General features: G+C 54.8%; 1 protein-coding gene across 20 annotated transcripts in view; it reads left to right on the top strand.

Annotated features, from left to right (window-relative positions):
• Nucleotides 1-15,597, top strand: part of LOC132362734 (ELKS/Rab6-interacting/CAST family member 1-like) — a 187,013-nt gene that overhangs the window by 110,582 nt on the left and 60,834 nt on the right. For 4 of the 20 annotated variants that reach the window (XR_009502457.1, XR_009502452.1, XR_009502456.1 and 1 more), the window contains exons 9-11: nucleotides 2,694-2,823; nucleotides 3,188-3,319; nucleotides 5,451-7,758. The exons of 1 other annotated variant lie outside the window; for it this stretch is intronic. Coding sequence is in view for 8 of the 19 variants with exons in the window: in XM_059917718.1 (XP_059773701.1) it covers nucleotides 2,694-2,790 (97 nt within the window). In the remaining 11 variants the exon portion in view is untranslated. Of the gene's footprint in view, nucleotides 1-35; nucleotides 366-2,385; nucleotides 2,497-2,693; nucleotides 2,824-3,187; nucleotides 3,320-4,164; nucleotides 4,387-5,450; nucleotides 7,759-15,597 lie in introns of those variants that run through there. 15 more of the 20 variants (XM_059917712.1, XM_059917711.1, XM_059917709.1 and 12 more) reach the window with 9 other exon arrangements.

The raw sequence follows: 15,597 nt of genomic DNA, 5'->3' as shown, positions 1-15,597 counted from the left end.
ATAAACATATAAATCCATACTCTGGTGTATTCTAGGTGCTGGAAATCAAGCAGTAAACAGAACAGTCTCTCCTCTTCGGATGTTAATAGTCTAACATGGGAAGATGGAAAACGGCAATGACATCTGTGTCAGGTGGTTATGATACTTAGAAGAAAAATAAAGCCGGGCTGAGGGGTAGGGGAGACAGTGTATGCATGTGGGGATGACTTTTCTTAAAGGACAGTCAAGGAAGGCATCTTTGATAAGATGATACTTCAACAGAACCTGGAAGAAAATGAGGTGCCATATAGATGTCCAGGTACGGCAAAGAGCTAGTTCAAAGGTGCTGGAGTGGGAGAGTGCTTGGCAAGTTCAAGGAGCATGAAGAAGCTCTGTGTGGCTGGAGGGGTGGGAAAGTGGGGGTCAAGGAGAAGAGGGCAGAGAGGGTGTGTGTGTGTGTGTGTGTGTGCACGCACGCAGGGGCTGGTTGGATCATACAGCCTGGCAGGGTTACTCTAAGTGAGATGGGAAACAACTGGTGGCCTTGAGCAGAGAAATGACCTGATGTATATTTTAGAAAGACCACTCTGGTTGTTCAGTGGAAAGTAGCTTTTAAGACTGTAAGCTCGGTGCTCTGTGACCACCTAGAAGGGTGGGATGGGGGGGAGGAGGGAGGTCCAAGAGGGAGGGGATATATGTATACCTATAGCTGATTCACTTCATTGTACAGCAGAAACTAACACAACATTGTAAAGCAATTATACTCCAATAAAGAAAACAACAACACTGTAAGTGGAGAAGCCAAAAGACCAGGTCGGAGGTGACTGCATCTCCAGGTGAGAGAGGAAGAGAGCTTGGATTTCAGCAGTGGTCGTGGTGATAAGTGACCGTCAGAATCTGGAAATATTCTGTAGGTAGAACCTGTAGGATGAGCTAGTATGAGGGGTGGGTTGGGTGAATAGTGAGACACAAAGAGACACCTCGAGATTTTGTCCTGAGATTGGGATTGACACGTACACACTACTGTGTATAAAATAGGTAACTAATAAGGACCTACTGTATAGCACAGGGAACTCTACTCAATACTCTATAATGGCCTGTACGGGAAAAGAGTCTAAGAAAGAGCAGATATACGTATCTGTATAACTGATTCACTTTGCTGTAAGCCTGCAACTAACACAACATTGTAAATCAACTCTACTCCAATAAAAATTTAAGAAAAAAGAAACAACACTTTTGCAATAAAAAAAAAGATTTTGTCCTGAACGATGGGTAAACTGGAGTTGTCACATATTGAAACGGAGAACTGGGTGAAAGGAGAACCCTTTGGTTGTGGGGTGCAGGAACCAAGAATTTGGCTTCAGGCGCATTAAGCAGCAGTAGTCTGTTGGATACCCAAGTGGAGGTGATGGGTAGACAGAGGCGTGTGAGCATCCGGGGCCCCGGGAGAGGCCGGGGCTGGGATACGCTCATCAGTGTGTAGTTCATTAACAATCTTGGGGCTGCATGAGATCATCAAGGGAGTGAGTGAGGATGGAGAAGAGGAGTGGGTGGGACATTCCAAGGTTTAAAAGTCAGAAAAATGAGACAGAACCAGCATGAGAATCAAGAGAGCCTGCTTAAGACGGGACAGAGTACAGAGTGGGTGCTCAGTAAATCACAGCCACTGCCATCACCATGACCATCGGTATTTTCATGGTTAGAGTACGGAGAAGTGAAGTTTGAAACCAAAATAGCAAGAGTTCAGGAGGACGCACTTCATGTACTTTTTCCTCTTTTCCTTCCCTTTCCTCTGGTTGTGCATCAACCGTGGTCTCAGACTTCCAGCTACTTACTAGAAATAAAACAAAACCATACAAAACTTCTGGGCACCTTACAAGCCCACAACTCAGTTCAAGATATTCAAGAAGAGCTGAGGTCTTTGGGTTGTTGGTAGGGTGAGTAACCACTGAACAGAGTCTGGGAACTGGATGTGACTTTCTCCTCTTACCAACTCACTATATGACCTCAGGCAAGTCCGTCCCTGCCTCAGTCCTGGAGGAGGATAGAGACTTCCATTCAGGGGAGAATACTGATTAGCTCACCAAGTTTCCTACTTGGATGGCATCTCTGCCATTTGCTTTTCTCCTCTCCAAAGCATATAGATCCTATCCTCAATTATTAAAGCAAGATAACAGTGCTTTTGATTTCCCTCTGAGAGTCTAACCTCGAATTGTGGGCTGTTTAGTACTTACAAAGTCTGGGAGAGGAGTGCCCTTTAGGAGTGACCATCCAAGGTCCCCCGCCCCATCCACCCCTGTAGGCAGTCTGAGGCAGATGCCTCTCACTGGTCTACCAGAAGGCCAATGACTTGAACCATATTAGTTTATTTCCTTGTATAATTATCTTCACTGAATTGCATTTTAGGAATCATGCCCTTGGCTTTCATTAAACATCCTTGAAACAGTCACGCAAAGTTCACTGCTGCATTTGCACGAGAACTACTGTTGCAGACACGACCTATACGCTTCTGGAAAAGACTTCCTGAGTGTTTTTGTGAAGCACAAGTCTGCGGGATATTAATAAAAATTTCATTATGGGAAAAGTTGAGTGAGTTTGGAAAAAAACCCAGGTGTCTTTCTTAAAGGTTATCTAAGAGGCTTTACTAACAAAAAGTACAGTGGGTCCTTAGAAAGAGGATAAACTGCAAGATTTCCCATTGTGTCGACCCTTAGAATCCTGTTTTGGTGGTGCAGCTCTTGGGATCAGTGCTCTGAGCACCCAGCAGAAGAGGCTCTGAATGCTTCGGGCTCAGTTAGTCAAGCACCGTGAGCTGCAACAGGGAACATACAGACAGGAGGCCAGGTAAGCAAGTGACAGGGGAGCCTGCAGGGGGATGAGCAGCGAATGGGCAGCTGGCTCTTCCGTGCACAGCGATCCTGGGTGCCTGGGGTCCCAAGAGGCTTTGCAACGTCCTGGCTGCATCAGATATTAACTTTGCTATTCATGGAGTTAGGGGTCCTAGCCTCAAATATATCCCTCAGTGACCCTCCTGTACAACAACACACAGAGTTAAAAGATTTTAAAAAATAATCCATTGTTAGGAAAAGGACACAGAGACATGTGCTGTGTTTACAGTTTCATGGGCGAGATGGGGAGGAATGCCACTCGCTCCGACAGCTCACTACCTAGGAAGACCACTGAGAGTCTCTCCCCTCCTCTCCCGCAGCTGGAGTCTCTCTCTTTCACTTCCTGACGTGTACACCCCGTCAACCCTCAAATTTCAGCCTCCGAAGCTCCGAGAAAGCCCCTTGGGGAATACTCTGCTCCTCCCTTTCACTGGGCAGAGCGACCAGCACAGGTGTGTGTGCAGACTGCCTGCCCTCCTATCCATGCAAGGTGCATTATTTAGAGGCTAATGATTTCATTGTAAAGTGGGAAGTGAAATATGTTTCGCTAAAGCTTCCAAAGCGAGGGAGGAAGGAGGGAGGAAGAGGGTAGGTCAATGGGTAAATATGATTGCCTGATGGTCTGGGTCCAGCCATCTTCCTAAGGCTGTATCTTTAACTGGGAGGTACAGCAAGATGATCGATAGCACAAGCAACCTTAGGAGAACCACACCGGCCAGCCCGGATCAGCAGAGTCTGTGTGGTGAGATTTAAGGGGGTGCTTAGTTGGCCCTCCAGCTGTAAGTGTTTGCCAGATGACTTGTAACTTCACCACTGGAGCCAAATTCCTTTGACTCTTAGGGCTCTTTCTGCATTCAAGAGCCCTTGGAAATGAGAAATCCCTGAAATGGGTTGTCGCCTGCTGTCAGCTAACCCTGACGCTCAGGAGTAGAGTTGGGAGTAACGGGACGCCGTGTACCCGGGGTCCTTCCTGGGCGTGTGTAACTCTGAGGCTAAGACAGTGAGACTGGCAGTTTAAGAAGCACCTCCAGGACCATGTCGCCTACTGGCAGACGGAGTAAGGACCCTGCAAGGTGGACAGACATACCTCTTCTCTTATCATTTGAGGGTTTGAGAGAAGAGGCACCGGGAGTTTAGCCTGAGCCCTTCCCACAGGTCTAGAGGTGGGAAGAGAGAGGGATGGGCTTTGACCCTGGGCGGCTCCTCCCTCCAGGCCAAGACCCTGGAGGAGGTTGAGTTTGTATCTTCAGAGGGGATGGGGTGCCCAGGCAGGTGACTGAAGACTTTATCTCCGAAGGACCCAGCATTAGAGAGCTGAACAGCCCCAGACCCCGCGGGCCGGGAGAGCTTCTGGGCATCCTTCCGTGGGGTCGCATCACCTCCCTGCTGGAGGCAGACTGGGTACCAGGACCCTGCGGTGAAGCCGACTGGGGAGCAGCTTCCTCCAGCCTCTCCAAGCACAGACGTCAGCGGCGAGGCTCAGACTTGGTGGCTGTGCTCTGTCTCTGCACAGGCTTGTGTACGCGCAGCGGGGGACCCACGCAGGGGACCGGGGTGGGGAAGCACACAGGAGGCAAGTGCAGAGTGGCGGCAAGTGGCGGTGGTGATGCTGGGGCAGTGCGAGCGGACAGCGGCTCTCCTGGAGGCTCCACCCCTCGGCGGGCTGCCGTGGGACCTGGGAACGGACAGTGCACGTGGAGGGGCAGCTACTCAGGGCTGCCCTGCCGGGGGGCGGGGGGGAGGGGCGGGCGGTGCTGTCAGGCGGGGGCTGCCTTCAGGGTGGAGTTGTAGCAGAGAAGTGGGGTCACCCCTCTTGGAAGCTTTGAGAATGCGTATGAGGAGGGAGCTGCGAACGGAATCCGGAAAAGGTAAGGAGTGCCAGCTTGGTGGAGTTGGGTGCTGGCAGGACTGGCCTTGGAGTCGTGGGAGCGTTCCCAGGAACATCCAGGGGATCGCCACCGGGGCCCCAGTGGTCCCACAGGCCTCCTGAGGCTGGCTGTGCTGTGCTGAAGCCCACATCAAGGGCCCTGGGGATGGCAGCAGAGGCCAGCATGGTTGAGGGTCCCCCGCACCCACCTCATCTCTGCAGGGACCACAGAACTGCACGCACCGTGGGTGTTCTTCATCTGCTCACAAAAGAGCCGGGTCATTGCATGCAGCAGGAAAGGCTTGACGGGGGGTGACGGGAGGAAGGGCAGGAGCAGAGATTTTCCATCTTGATGGTTTTGTTCAAGGCCAGCCCAGAAGCAGCTGACGTTGGCTTCATTTATCCAAAGGGCACGGCGAGTGACCCTCTACAACCCAGGGATCCTGAAATATTTAGAAGCTCTAATGTTTGGGTGGGAAGAGAACCTCTTTTGGATGAGAAGCTCAATTATTGAGGAAGGGAGAGCTCCCGTTGTCTGGGGCGTAGGGGGGGCACCTTCCTGCTGCGTTGGCGGGGTGCCGGGCGCGGGGCACCCTGCCTGGGACACTTGCCCTGCTCTGTGGGTGAGGCCTCTCCCACAGTGCTGGGCTCTGGGGGACTTTTCTCGTGGCCAAACTCTTCGGGAAAGTGACACAACGGCCTATTTCTTCCAACAGCACCTCTGATTCAGCCTAGGGTATGGTTCGAGGTTGCATCTCTTGTAAACCCCCCTTCAGCTGCTGTCAAGGGCTGGCACCGGAGTTCTTGAATTTAGGCTGATGTGGGTCCTGCTAGAGCCTGCTGTCCTCTGCACATGTCAACAAATGTGTATGCAGGTGTGGACCAGCTGGATCTCTCTCCTTCTCTGGGAAGCGTGGTTTTCAGCAGCGTCAGGCTGGGAAGACAGACATTTCATGAACCCTGAAGTCCTGTGCAGGCAGTTGTCACACAGTGTTCCACCAGCGGCCCACGGCCGGCACAGAACACTGCAAAGCTCCATCTAGCACAAGTGACCACGGGGAACGGGTTGAGAATCCTGCTGCATTGTACACGTCTCCTAAGGGAAGAACATCAAGAAAGATGAGCTCGCCGCGGAATTGGCGAACTGTGTGGAAGGGGCGGGATCTGTAGAGCTCAGCAGGGGCGAGCTCCTGTCATGGCTTGGCCAGTTCGGGTCTCCCCCTGTCACTTATGAGGGTGCGGCGATGTTTTCCCAGATGTGGTCCCCGTGTACAAAACAAAGAATCGCTTTGCACAAAGCCAGAAGGGATACATTGAAAGAATTATCAGAAGAGAATAATACATAGGAAATGTTTGTGCTCGCATGCAAGGAAACTTTGTGGGGTATCTGTGGCTGCCAAAGTGACATCTGGCAGGATTAACTGGATCACCAGAGCCAAACAATGAGGACTGGGAAGGCAGCAATAACTGTGAGGCCTGGGCCCATGTGGGGGCAAGATTTTGAGAATGACCACTTAGGTGACAAAATGGGATTCCCACGAACCGCAGCTCTGGTTAGTTTCTGGTCTGGAGCCAGATCCTCTCTCTGATGCAGACGTGGGAGGACGGAGCGGCAAGAGCTGCCCAGCTGCTCATCTGGGAACTCATCCTCCAAGGGACTCTGTCCCTCGTTCTCCTCCCGTACCTGGAGGCGGCAGTCAGCGGGCAGCACCTCTCACAGCACCCCCACGTACACCTGCTCAGACCACCTGCTCAGAGCTACTCTTTTGCCCAGCCCAGCATACCTGTTCCACCTGTCTGAAGACCCGCCGCACGTTTCCTCGAAGCACACCCCAGAGCTCTTCGTCACTCCAGCCACGCCTCAGCAACTCCTGTATCAGTACCGGGTATATGGACACGTCCTCCAGCCCCTGTGGGAACCTGTGTGGCCGCCAGCCAGCCAGCTATTGGGCCTCAGACCTGTTCCCTGGTCCTGAGTCAGAACCAGAGCCCTATGTGTCCAGGGTCCACTGAACCCCAGCCCTGGTCAGATAGGGAAAATGGAGACTTGGAGAGAGTAAATGATTCACTCCTGCTCTTCATCCTTCAAAGGAAGGCCCCAAGAGCGCCTCGACTATTCGTCAAAACTCATTGAATTGTACTGTTAAGATCTATGCCTTTCACTGAATGCAATTTTTGCCTCCATTTATAAAGAGAAGAAAAGCTTTTTAAGAACTGGGTTGACCCCCCTGCGTGCACAGACCCAGCTGCAGGCAGAGACGATGGTCAGCCCAGCCCAGACCTTGCGAAGAGTCTGCTCAGAGGCCGTGGGTCTGCTGGCACTGGATGGGCGCAGATGCTGGGCAGATGAGCTCTGTGTGGTGTTTTAGACAAATATGATGACCTAGAGTAGGGCCAAGCAGACAGGAGAGCCCAGGAAGCAGACCCTGGGAGAGGGGAGATACCAGTTGGGCCAGCACACCTGAGGCTATGGTCAAGGCCATGAGGACCACAGTGTGGTGGGCACGGTGGCTGTGAAAGCCCCACTGCTGCCCAGCCAGCCCGAGACAAGCCATGGGGAAGCACTCACCGGCCAGCCCCGTCATAATCTCCGCCAATCCCGATGAACTTGCATCCAGTGACTGCCCTGATGTGGTCGAAGTGATCTGAAGAATGGGAAGTCAGCAGTGTGGGGCTTCCAGGGCAGGGGTGGGGGTGATGACTGGCCTCTGTTGATTCCCCTTTTTGCAGCCTGTAGGCCAAACAGTCCAGTTCCTTCGTGGCCTGGCACCGAGAGTACCAACTCGAGGGCCCTGAGGTTTGATCTGAAGTGATCCCAGCTGGCTCTAGACTGGACTTCAGATTTGGAGTGGACCCCAGAGCCCCCTGTTTGGGCCATTTCCCACCCACGATTCACCCTGCCTCCCAGTCTCCTTGAGAACCTTTGGGGCTCCTTTCCCCGGGTGTGGAGGATGAGAGAGGAACAAGAGTACAACTGATGAAGACCCCAGAGACCTAAGGAGCTGTCCAGTCCCTTGGCCAGAGGTAGGGGCAGTGCGCTTTAGGAGCCCCTGCAGAGGCACAGATGGGCAGCACCCGGGCTCTGTGTCTGACAGCCTCCCTGCTACCCATCAGTACCGCAGTTTTGATTCCGTGGCTCCAGTTCCACATGGCACCAAGGTGCTGTGTACCGTCCGTTATTGGGTTTTTGGGAGCTGTACCTATTGCCAACAGTTGGGTCAAGCCACTGGGGCTCTTCTGAAGTCCTCCCCAAGTTTGGACCCAGCTTCAGCTCCAAATCAGAGTTTTCAGAGAGCCCAGGGTGAGGCTCACCTGCCACAGTAGGCACGTTGGCTAACGGGTTGCACTGCAGCACCCGCACGGACAAGGGCACCATCGCGATGCCACCGTTCTTCTTCTGCAGGGGCGGACCGGTGGACAGTCAGCTTGGCCCCCAGCACAGCCAGCTGCCTGTTCACTCTCTCGGCCCCTGTGAGGAAGGTGTTGAGGTCAGAGTCGTCTCCTCTCTGGGTTTGTGTGAATGGAGGAGCCGCAGCCCTGGTCTGGGTGGTGTCTTGGCCCTGGGTTTCCGGGTGTGGTGGAGTATCTTACCACCTAGACCCCCACCTAGGGCTCAGGAGTTCAGGGGCTGTGGACCGTGGGTTTTGGGGGCAGAAGATATTTAACCTGGGGTTTGAGGAAATTGAGGGAGAAGAGGCTCAGGTTCAAGGGCTCCCGGTTTGAACCTCTTGCTTTAGGTTTGAGGGCCAGGGCAGTCTCTCACCAGAAGCTGCAGGATATCATCAGGATCATTCCGAGTGTTCTTGCACACACCCCGGGCAGCTGAGTGGGAGAAGATGACAGGTGCCTGTGACACTTCTAGGGCTCGCCGTGCCACAGCATCGAGACATGGGACAAGTCCACCATCATGCCCAGGCGGTTCATTTCTGCCACCACCTTCTGCAGGGACAGGATGGGGAGAGGGCATCAGGGCTGCATTTACCTTGTGTGCATTTATCTGTAGGGAACAGGCGGGGCTGTACATTCATGTGGGGCAGGGTATGGAACCCGGGTCCTTACCTCGCCCAAGCCGGTCAGCCGACTGACATTGCTGTAGAAGGGGTGGATCCCCTTTGCTGAGCTCTGTGCCCTGCAGGATGGCCAGGAGGCAGTCTGACTGGTGGCCATGACTTGGCTACAAGAGCCTAGAAAGAGGTTCTGTCGAACCGTCTACACCTGCAACTCCCTGGTGCAAGAGGAGGGACCCAAACTGGGCTGTGCCTGGCAGTAGGAGGGCCCTTCTGGGGATTCAGTCTTGTTCTGCGAACCTCCATTCCCCTCCCCACCCCAGGTTCAGGGCGGATCCCAGGGGTAAACTTGCTTTGGGCCCCAGCGTGATCTTGGGCAGATCCCTGCCTCACTGGGCCCTTACCATCTGCACTGCGCTCACCAGGGCGTGTTGCAGGTGTGGGTGAGTGTCACGTAGCGCACACCCAGCGCATAGAAGGTACGCAAGATGGAGAGGCTACTGTCCAGTGAGTGGCCGCCCTCCACACCAATGAGGCAAGCCAACTTCCGGGTATTGTTGCGAGCTGGGGGCAGGTAGGTCAGATGATCATTTTCAGAGGCAGGGGTAGCTTACTGAAGTCCCTAGCACCTACCACCACCAGTCTGTTTACCTTTTTTTTTTTTTTTTTTTGGTCGTGCCGCGCAGCATGAGGGCTCTTAGTTCCCCCACCGGGGATCAAACCCGAGCCCCCTGCAGTGGAAGCGTAGAGTCTTAACGTCTGGACTACCAGGGAAGTCCCCCGTCTACCTTTAAGTGAGGTCACAAGCTCCAGCTCAGAATAGGAGGCACACATGAGGCGGATGAGGTCAATTTGATCCGGGGTGAGGCGCACAGCATCCCGTTCGTGGGTCTGGCATGGGACGTAGGCTGACCAGAACTGAGGGAAGGCCAGGGCTCGCTTTGGGCTTTGGAACTCCTTGGGCTTCTCATAGCCTCCTCAGCTGGCACAGCACTCACTGTGCCCAGAAGTCACATGGAACGCGTTGCTTTTTCTGTGGTACTCGGATGCCCGTCAGGTTGGCTCACTGTGACCCCTGTAGCCCCCAGCATCCATGGCATGGCACTTTCTAGGCCACTATGGTAACTTAGTTCCAGTGTGACTCACCTGTGGTCTCTGAGGCCCCCAAACTGCCCCACATTCCCCAGCAGCCATGGTGGCACCTTGTGTGGCCCTTTGGTACCTGGGCACCCACGAGACCGTCTTTCAGCCTGTCCAAGCTGGTCTGGCCATGGCTGAAATTGCACAGATTAACATCCTGGAGCCCATTGTGGTAAAACTGCCTCAGGACCCAGGGGCATGTCGTTGTGGCTGGAGGGAGGTCAAGGCAAATGGGTGGGCTCCTTAGGTCTTGGGATCAGGCAGGACACATTGCCTGGCCTGGGCCAGCCGGGGGGTCCCCCACCTCACACTGTCACACAGACTATACTAGGAGCAGCTGAGGCCTGGGCTGAGGGGTTCCCACCAGGGAGGGGATGACAGAGAAGGGGAAGGGCATCCATAGATGATGGAGAGGACATCCAGGGGTGGTGTGAGGGAGCCTCCCCACTAGCTCTGCATGCTCCGGACCTCCTCCCCTGCCCAGGGCCAGGCTAGGCCCCCACCGGCCCCCACCAGCCCGCACACACTGCAGCCCCCCGTCCACAAGCGGGAAGTCCCGCCTCAGGGCCCGCGTGCGCTCCCGCGGACTCGGGGTGCTGGAGGTGCCCGGCGTGGTCTGGACGCGGGTTCCCGGCCGCAGCAGCAGACGCAGCAGCAGCAGCAGCAGACACAGCAGAGGCCGCTGGCTGAGTGCGCGGGGACCTTCGAGGCCCCCGGGCCGCAAGCTGCGCAGGGCCAGGCGGGTGGGCAGAGGCGGGTGTGAGAGGGGCGGGCGATGGGGTTGTGCCCGTCCACACAGGCCACCCAGCGGCGCGGCCTCGCGAGGGGGGCGGGGTGAGGGAGGGGATACAGAGTCACAGGGCCCTGCGAGCCGTGTGCGGAGAGCCGCGATCCGCGAAGCCCGGCAGCCCCGGGGCGGCACTGCCCTCCCGCCCCCTGCTCCGAGGCAGCTCCCGCGGGCTAAGCTGGCCTCTGCTGAGAGCCCACTCGCCTCCCGTCGCGGCTTCCCTCCGCCCCTGCGCCTCTTCCCACTCCCACTGCTCCGAGGGGGCGCCCTAGGCTGCTCTCCCCCGCCTCTAACCTTCCTGGCCAAGCTGGGCCGCTTCTCTCAGAGGGCCACCTTCAGCCCGAGGCCTCCCGGGAGCACACCGCGTCCCCATCTGCCTGCAGCCGGCCCCGCCCACTCCGAGGGCTGCGTGCCAGTGTCTCTGCGGCCACAGGTGCTCTGGGCTCCCGGTTTCCCGGTACGGGGCCATGTGGGCTGGTGTGGGGGAAGAGAGAGTTTCTGGAAATGGGGGGGGGGAACCTTGTGAGCTCTGGATTCAGGAAGGGGCCCTCTGCCCCCGACCTTCTCTCTCCACCTACTTGACTCCCCAACCTGCATGACCATTCTCTGGGGACTTCAACCAGCACCCGGGAACTCTCAGGAACCCCCCCACACACACACTTCTGGCAGCCAGCCTCAGGAAAGAGCGCCCTCAGGAGCTGCTACACCTCCCCAGGGCCTGAAGAGAGGGACTTTTGGGATGTGAACTGAACACCTTCTGGGGAGAGTCAACGACCCTTTTCCTCAGCAGAGCAGGAACCCAGTCAGTAGGCTATTTGAGTGGAAGGAAATGAAGTCATTTCCATGGCAGCAGAGCCCCCATCGCAGCAACCTTCCTCCCAGGGCTGCTGGCCGACCTTCTGGCCAGGATCCCTCCTACCTCAGCATGGAAGGCCTGGCCTCGTGAAGAAGTATAGGTTCTGAGGAAAGACCTGGCACCTGGGTTCTGCTGCTACACTTGCCTTATCTCGAGGCCCTTGTGACTCTAGCTTTCCCAGAAACCTCAAGGGCTAAGTGCCTGTGCTTGCTCAGAGGCCGCACGCCACTCCCCATTTCCAGCCTCAGGCCCTCCCCCTAGCTGCCTCCTCTGGGGACCCCCTCCCTCCAACACACACACACACACACACACACACACACACACACACACACACACACACACACACAGAGAGAGAGAGAGAGGGGATGTGCCTTCTCACAGAAGCTCAACCACTGAGATGCTTTAGGGACTGTGCCCAAACTCCTTCATCCCCAGCCTCTCCAGTTTTTGCTCTGATCCCTGGCACCCCCTGGAGCTGTTCCACCTTTGGAACCTTTCCTGGGTAGCAGGAGTGCCTAGCACAGGGGTAGTGACCTAAGTGTGAGCACTGGCGACCCTAGAAGTCTGTTACAGAAAAACATTGAGCAGTAAGGGACCCCCCTGGGGACAGAAAGGGCTGGGAATAAAGGAGCATGTGAACCTCGGGGCAGGGTGCGTGCTGCTTGACTCTCCATCCTGTTCTTGCTTCAGGGAGCAGGTCTTCCTGGGTCTCTCTATCCTGCCTCCTGAGACCCCAGGCAGGAGGCTCTTTGGGAAGCCACAGATTGCTGCTTTCAGTTTCAAAAAACCCAGCTCCCCCCTGGTTTGTGGTGGTGGCCGCTGACACTGGCTCAGAGCAGGAGCCCATGTGGTAGCCTGCTAAGGCTTCTCTGCACCCTGTCTCTGCTCCTGCATTCTTCTCGGCTCGCAGAGTGCAGACTTTTCTGTCTTCAGCTGACAAAGGGGCCCCTGAGGGTTGAGCAGAGGAACGTCACGTTTTCTTCCAGGCCAGCTTCAGCCCTGGGATGTTCAGGGCAGACTGTCATTTCAAACCTCAGTTTCTGAGGCTCCTTGCTTTTGGCCATTTAGTGTGGCAGGAGGCTCCTGGCTGAGGAAGGCTCAAACAGAACGACGCAGGTTGTGATCTGTGGCAGTGGGCAGTGGGGGGACGGGGTGGGTCACTGCAGGAAGAGGCAGTCGCTGCCTTAGGCAGTTAAACCATTGCCCTCTCTTCAGAGTGCCTCAACCAGCAAGATGCTGTGGGGTCTACCTCCTGGCACCATGCTCCAGTCGCCGGATTTTGGGTCTGGGGCAACCCAGGTCTTCGTCTGACTCTTCCGGAGCGCGCTTTCTCTTGGGAGCATGTCTAGGGACTGGCTTCTCTGCTTCCACCTTTGCTGGCGTAGCCAAAGGAACTGCTGCTGCAAAGAAAATCAGAACTGATCAGTCACTTCTGCTGTACACAGTCTCCTGCCAGAATTTCCCTCTCTCATGTCTCTCCCAGTTTCTGGCTGAAGACCTTTAATCGACTTGACATCCAAAACACAGCCTTGGCCCATCACCTCTATGAGTCCCTAGGGAAGGGACACTGGCTGCAAAAGCAATTCCTAGAGCCTATGGCTGCAGCACATGAGGAAGTCTCTTCACCGTTTCCAGGGAAAACAGTAGAACCCGAAAGTCATTGCAACCATGAGCCTCTCCATCTCTCCCTTCCACAACAGAGAAAACATTTCTTGCAGTCTGTCACTTCTGAGGCTTTAATGGAAATGTCTTTCAAGTTTTGGAAAAAAATAATCTAATATAAATTGGTGAAGAACCCCTCCCACCTTGGCAACCCCTCTTGGGCCCCATTTATACTGCCTGTTTCCACCACACTGAACTCTAGCCCTCTGATACTTTTATGTAGATTAGAACAAGGCCGAATACTGAGGCAGAGTGATCAGGAGACTGAGAACCGCGTTCTGGGTACCAAGTCTAGGCTCACATCAACCCAGCCTCCTGGGACACCGTCTCCTCAGCCCTCCAGTCTCATTAGCACTTCGACAGCCCTCTTGGTTCTTCCGGTCTTCCCATCAATATGGCACCACCCTCTCCCCTAGAAGTAAAAATCATTATAATTCTCCCTCTCTCCACCGTGAAAGGATGAGATAAAGGCTCAGCAGCAGCCCCCGTGAAACACATGGTCACCACTGTGAAGAGGTGTTACTAAGACGATTTGGTCCGACTCAGAGAAGGAAAGAGACAACTCTGCCCTAAGGCTGATCAGGCCCACAGGAGGGAACCACACTGGGGGCAGCCTTTGAGAGAGTGGCAATGCGAGAGAACCTTCTTTAGGAGGGGACTCCCTGTTGCCGACCTTGAGCAAGTAAGGATGGGACATTGGTTTACTGAGGCTGTTGCAGAGGGGATGTGCCCAGAGGTTGGGCCACCCTGCTTGAGAATCAAAGCACCTTCTAGTCCGAAGCTGCTTGAATGCTCCAATCGCCGGATTTTGGGTCTGGGGCAACCCAGGTCTTCGTCTGACTCTTCCAGAGCGCGCTTTCTCTTGGGAGCACGTCTGGGGACTGGCTTCTCTGCTTCCACCGTTGCTGGCGTGGCCAAAGGAACATCCCCGTAGGCCCGGTAGCCACCAACCAGGCAGTATGTCTCCCCATGCCAGCCCAACTGCGTTTCTCCACACCCTCGGTAGGGGACATGGTACTGACCAGGGGTAGGAGGAGAAACGGGAGCCACTGCTGCTGCAAAGAAAATCAGAACTGATCAGTCACTTCTGCTGTACACAGTCTCCTGCCAGAATTTCCCTCTCTCATGTCTCTCCCAGTTTCTGGCTGAAGACCTTTAATCGACTTGACATCCAAAACACAGCCTTGGCCCATCACCTCTATGAGTCCCTAGGGAAGGGACACTGGCTGCAAAAGCAATTCCTAGAGCCTACGGCTGCAGCACATGAGGAAGTCTCTTCACCGTTTCCAGGGAAAACAGTAGAACCCGAAAGTCATTGCAACCATGAGCCTCTCCATCTCTCCCTTCCACAACAGAGAAAACATTTCTTGCAGTCTGTCACTTCTGAGGCTTTAATGGAAATGTCTTTCAAGTTTTGGAAAAAAATAATCTAATGTAAATTGGTGAAGAACCCCTCCCACCTTGGCAACCCCTCTTGGGCCCCATTTATACTGCCTGTTTCCACCACACTGAACTCTAGCCCTCTGATACTTTTATGTAGATTAGAACAAGGCCAAGTACTGAGGCAGAGTGATCAGGAGACTGAGAACCGCGTTCTGGGTACCAAGTCTAGGCTCACACCAACCCAGCCTCCTGGGACACCATCTCCTCAGCCCCCCAGTCTCATTAGCACTTCAACATCCCTCTTGGTGCTTCCAGTCTTCCCATCAATATGGCACCACCCTCTCCCCTAGTACTCAGCAGCTCAGGATGGGATGTGTCTGAGGGCACCGATATAGATGTCTCCATGACAGCACAGAGGTGCCTGGGTTTGAAGGTGTGTTTCAGGAGTGGCCCTCTTCCTCAAACTGCTCCATTTACCATTTGCCAACAAAAATGCACTTGTCTTTTGCTAAGAGGCCAATCAGGAAAGGGTCTGAATGGAAGCATCCTGTAGCCCAAAGGGGAAGCTCCATTTATAAAGATCAGGACCATCCTGCACACTTGTCCAGGGATGACCTTTCACTTGTCCTCAGCAGTGAGCACTGTGGGTCCCTGAAGGTGTCCCAGGTCACTGGTATTACTTACAGCTGGCAACGCGCTCAGGTATACGTAGTGGGCAAACCCCACAGGAACATGAGGCAGCCAGGTGAGATTGTGTGTACACCATGCCTCCGGGCGGTCTCGGTGTACCTGCCGCACTGCCCACCCATGGAACAGAGCACAGGTCTGAGTTAATATAGACGATCCAGTCACACATTCTCACTCAGACAACCAAAGAGATTGGTATCTGGTGGAGAACTGTCAGGGAAGTTTCTCTGAGGGCAGCACGTTGGCAGTTACGCGGCCATGGAAACTGTTAGAAGGCCGGTGAGGTCATCACTGCCCAGTGAGGTCATGATAAGGAACGTGTGACCTGGGGGTCAGGCTTC

The sequence above is a fragment of the Balaenoptera ricei genome, chromosome 3 (genome assembly GCF_028023285.1).
Source record: "Balaenoptera ricei isolate mBalRic1 chromosome 3, mBalRic1.hap2, whole genome shotgun sequence".
Taxonomy (NCBI): Eukaryota; Metazoa; Chordata; class Mammalia; order Artiodactyla; family Balaenopteridae; genus Balaenoptera; species Balaenoptera ricei.
This window is presented reverse-complemented; position numbering and strand designations above follow the sequence as displayed.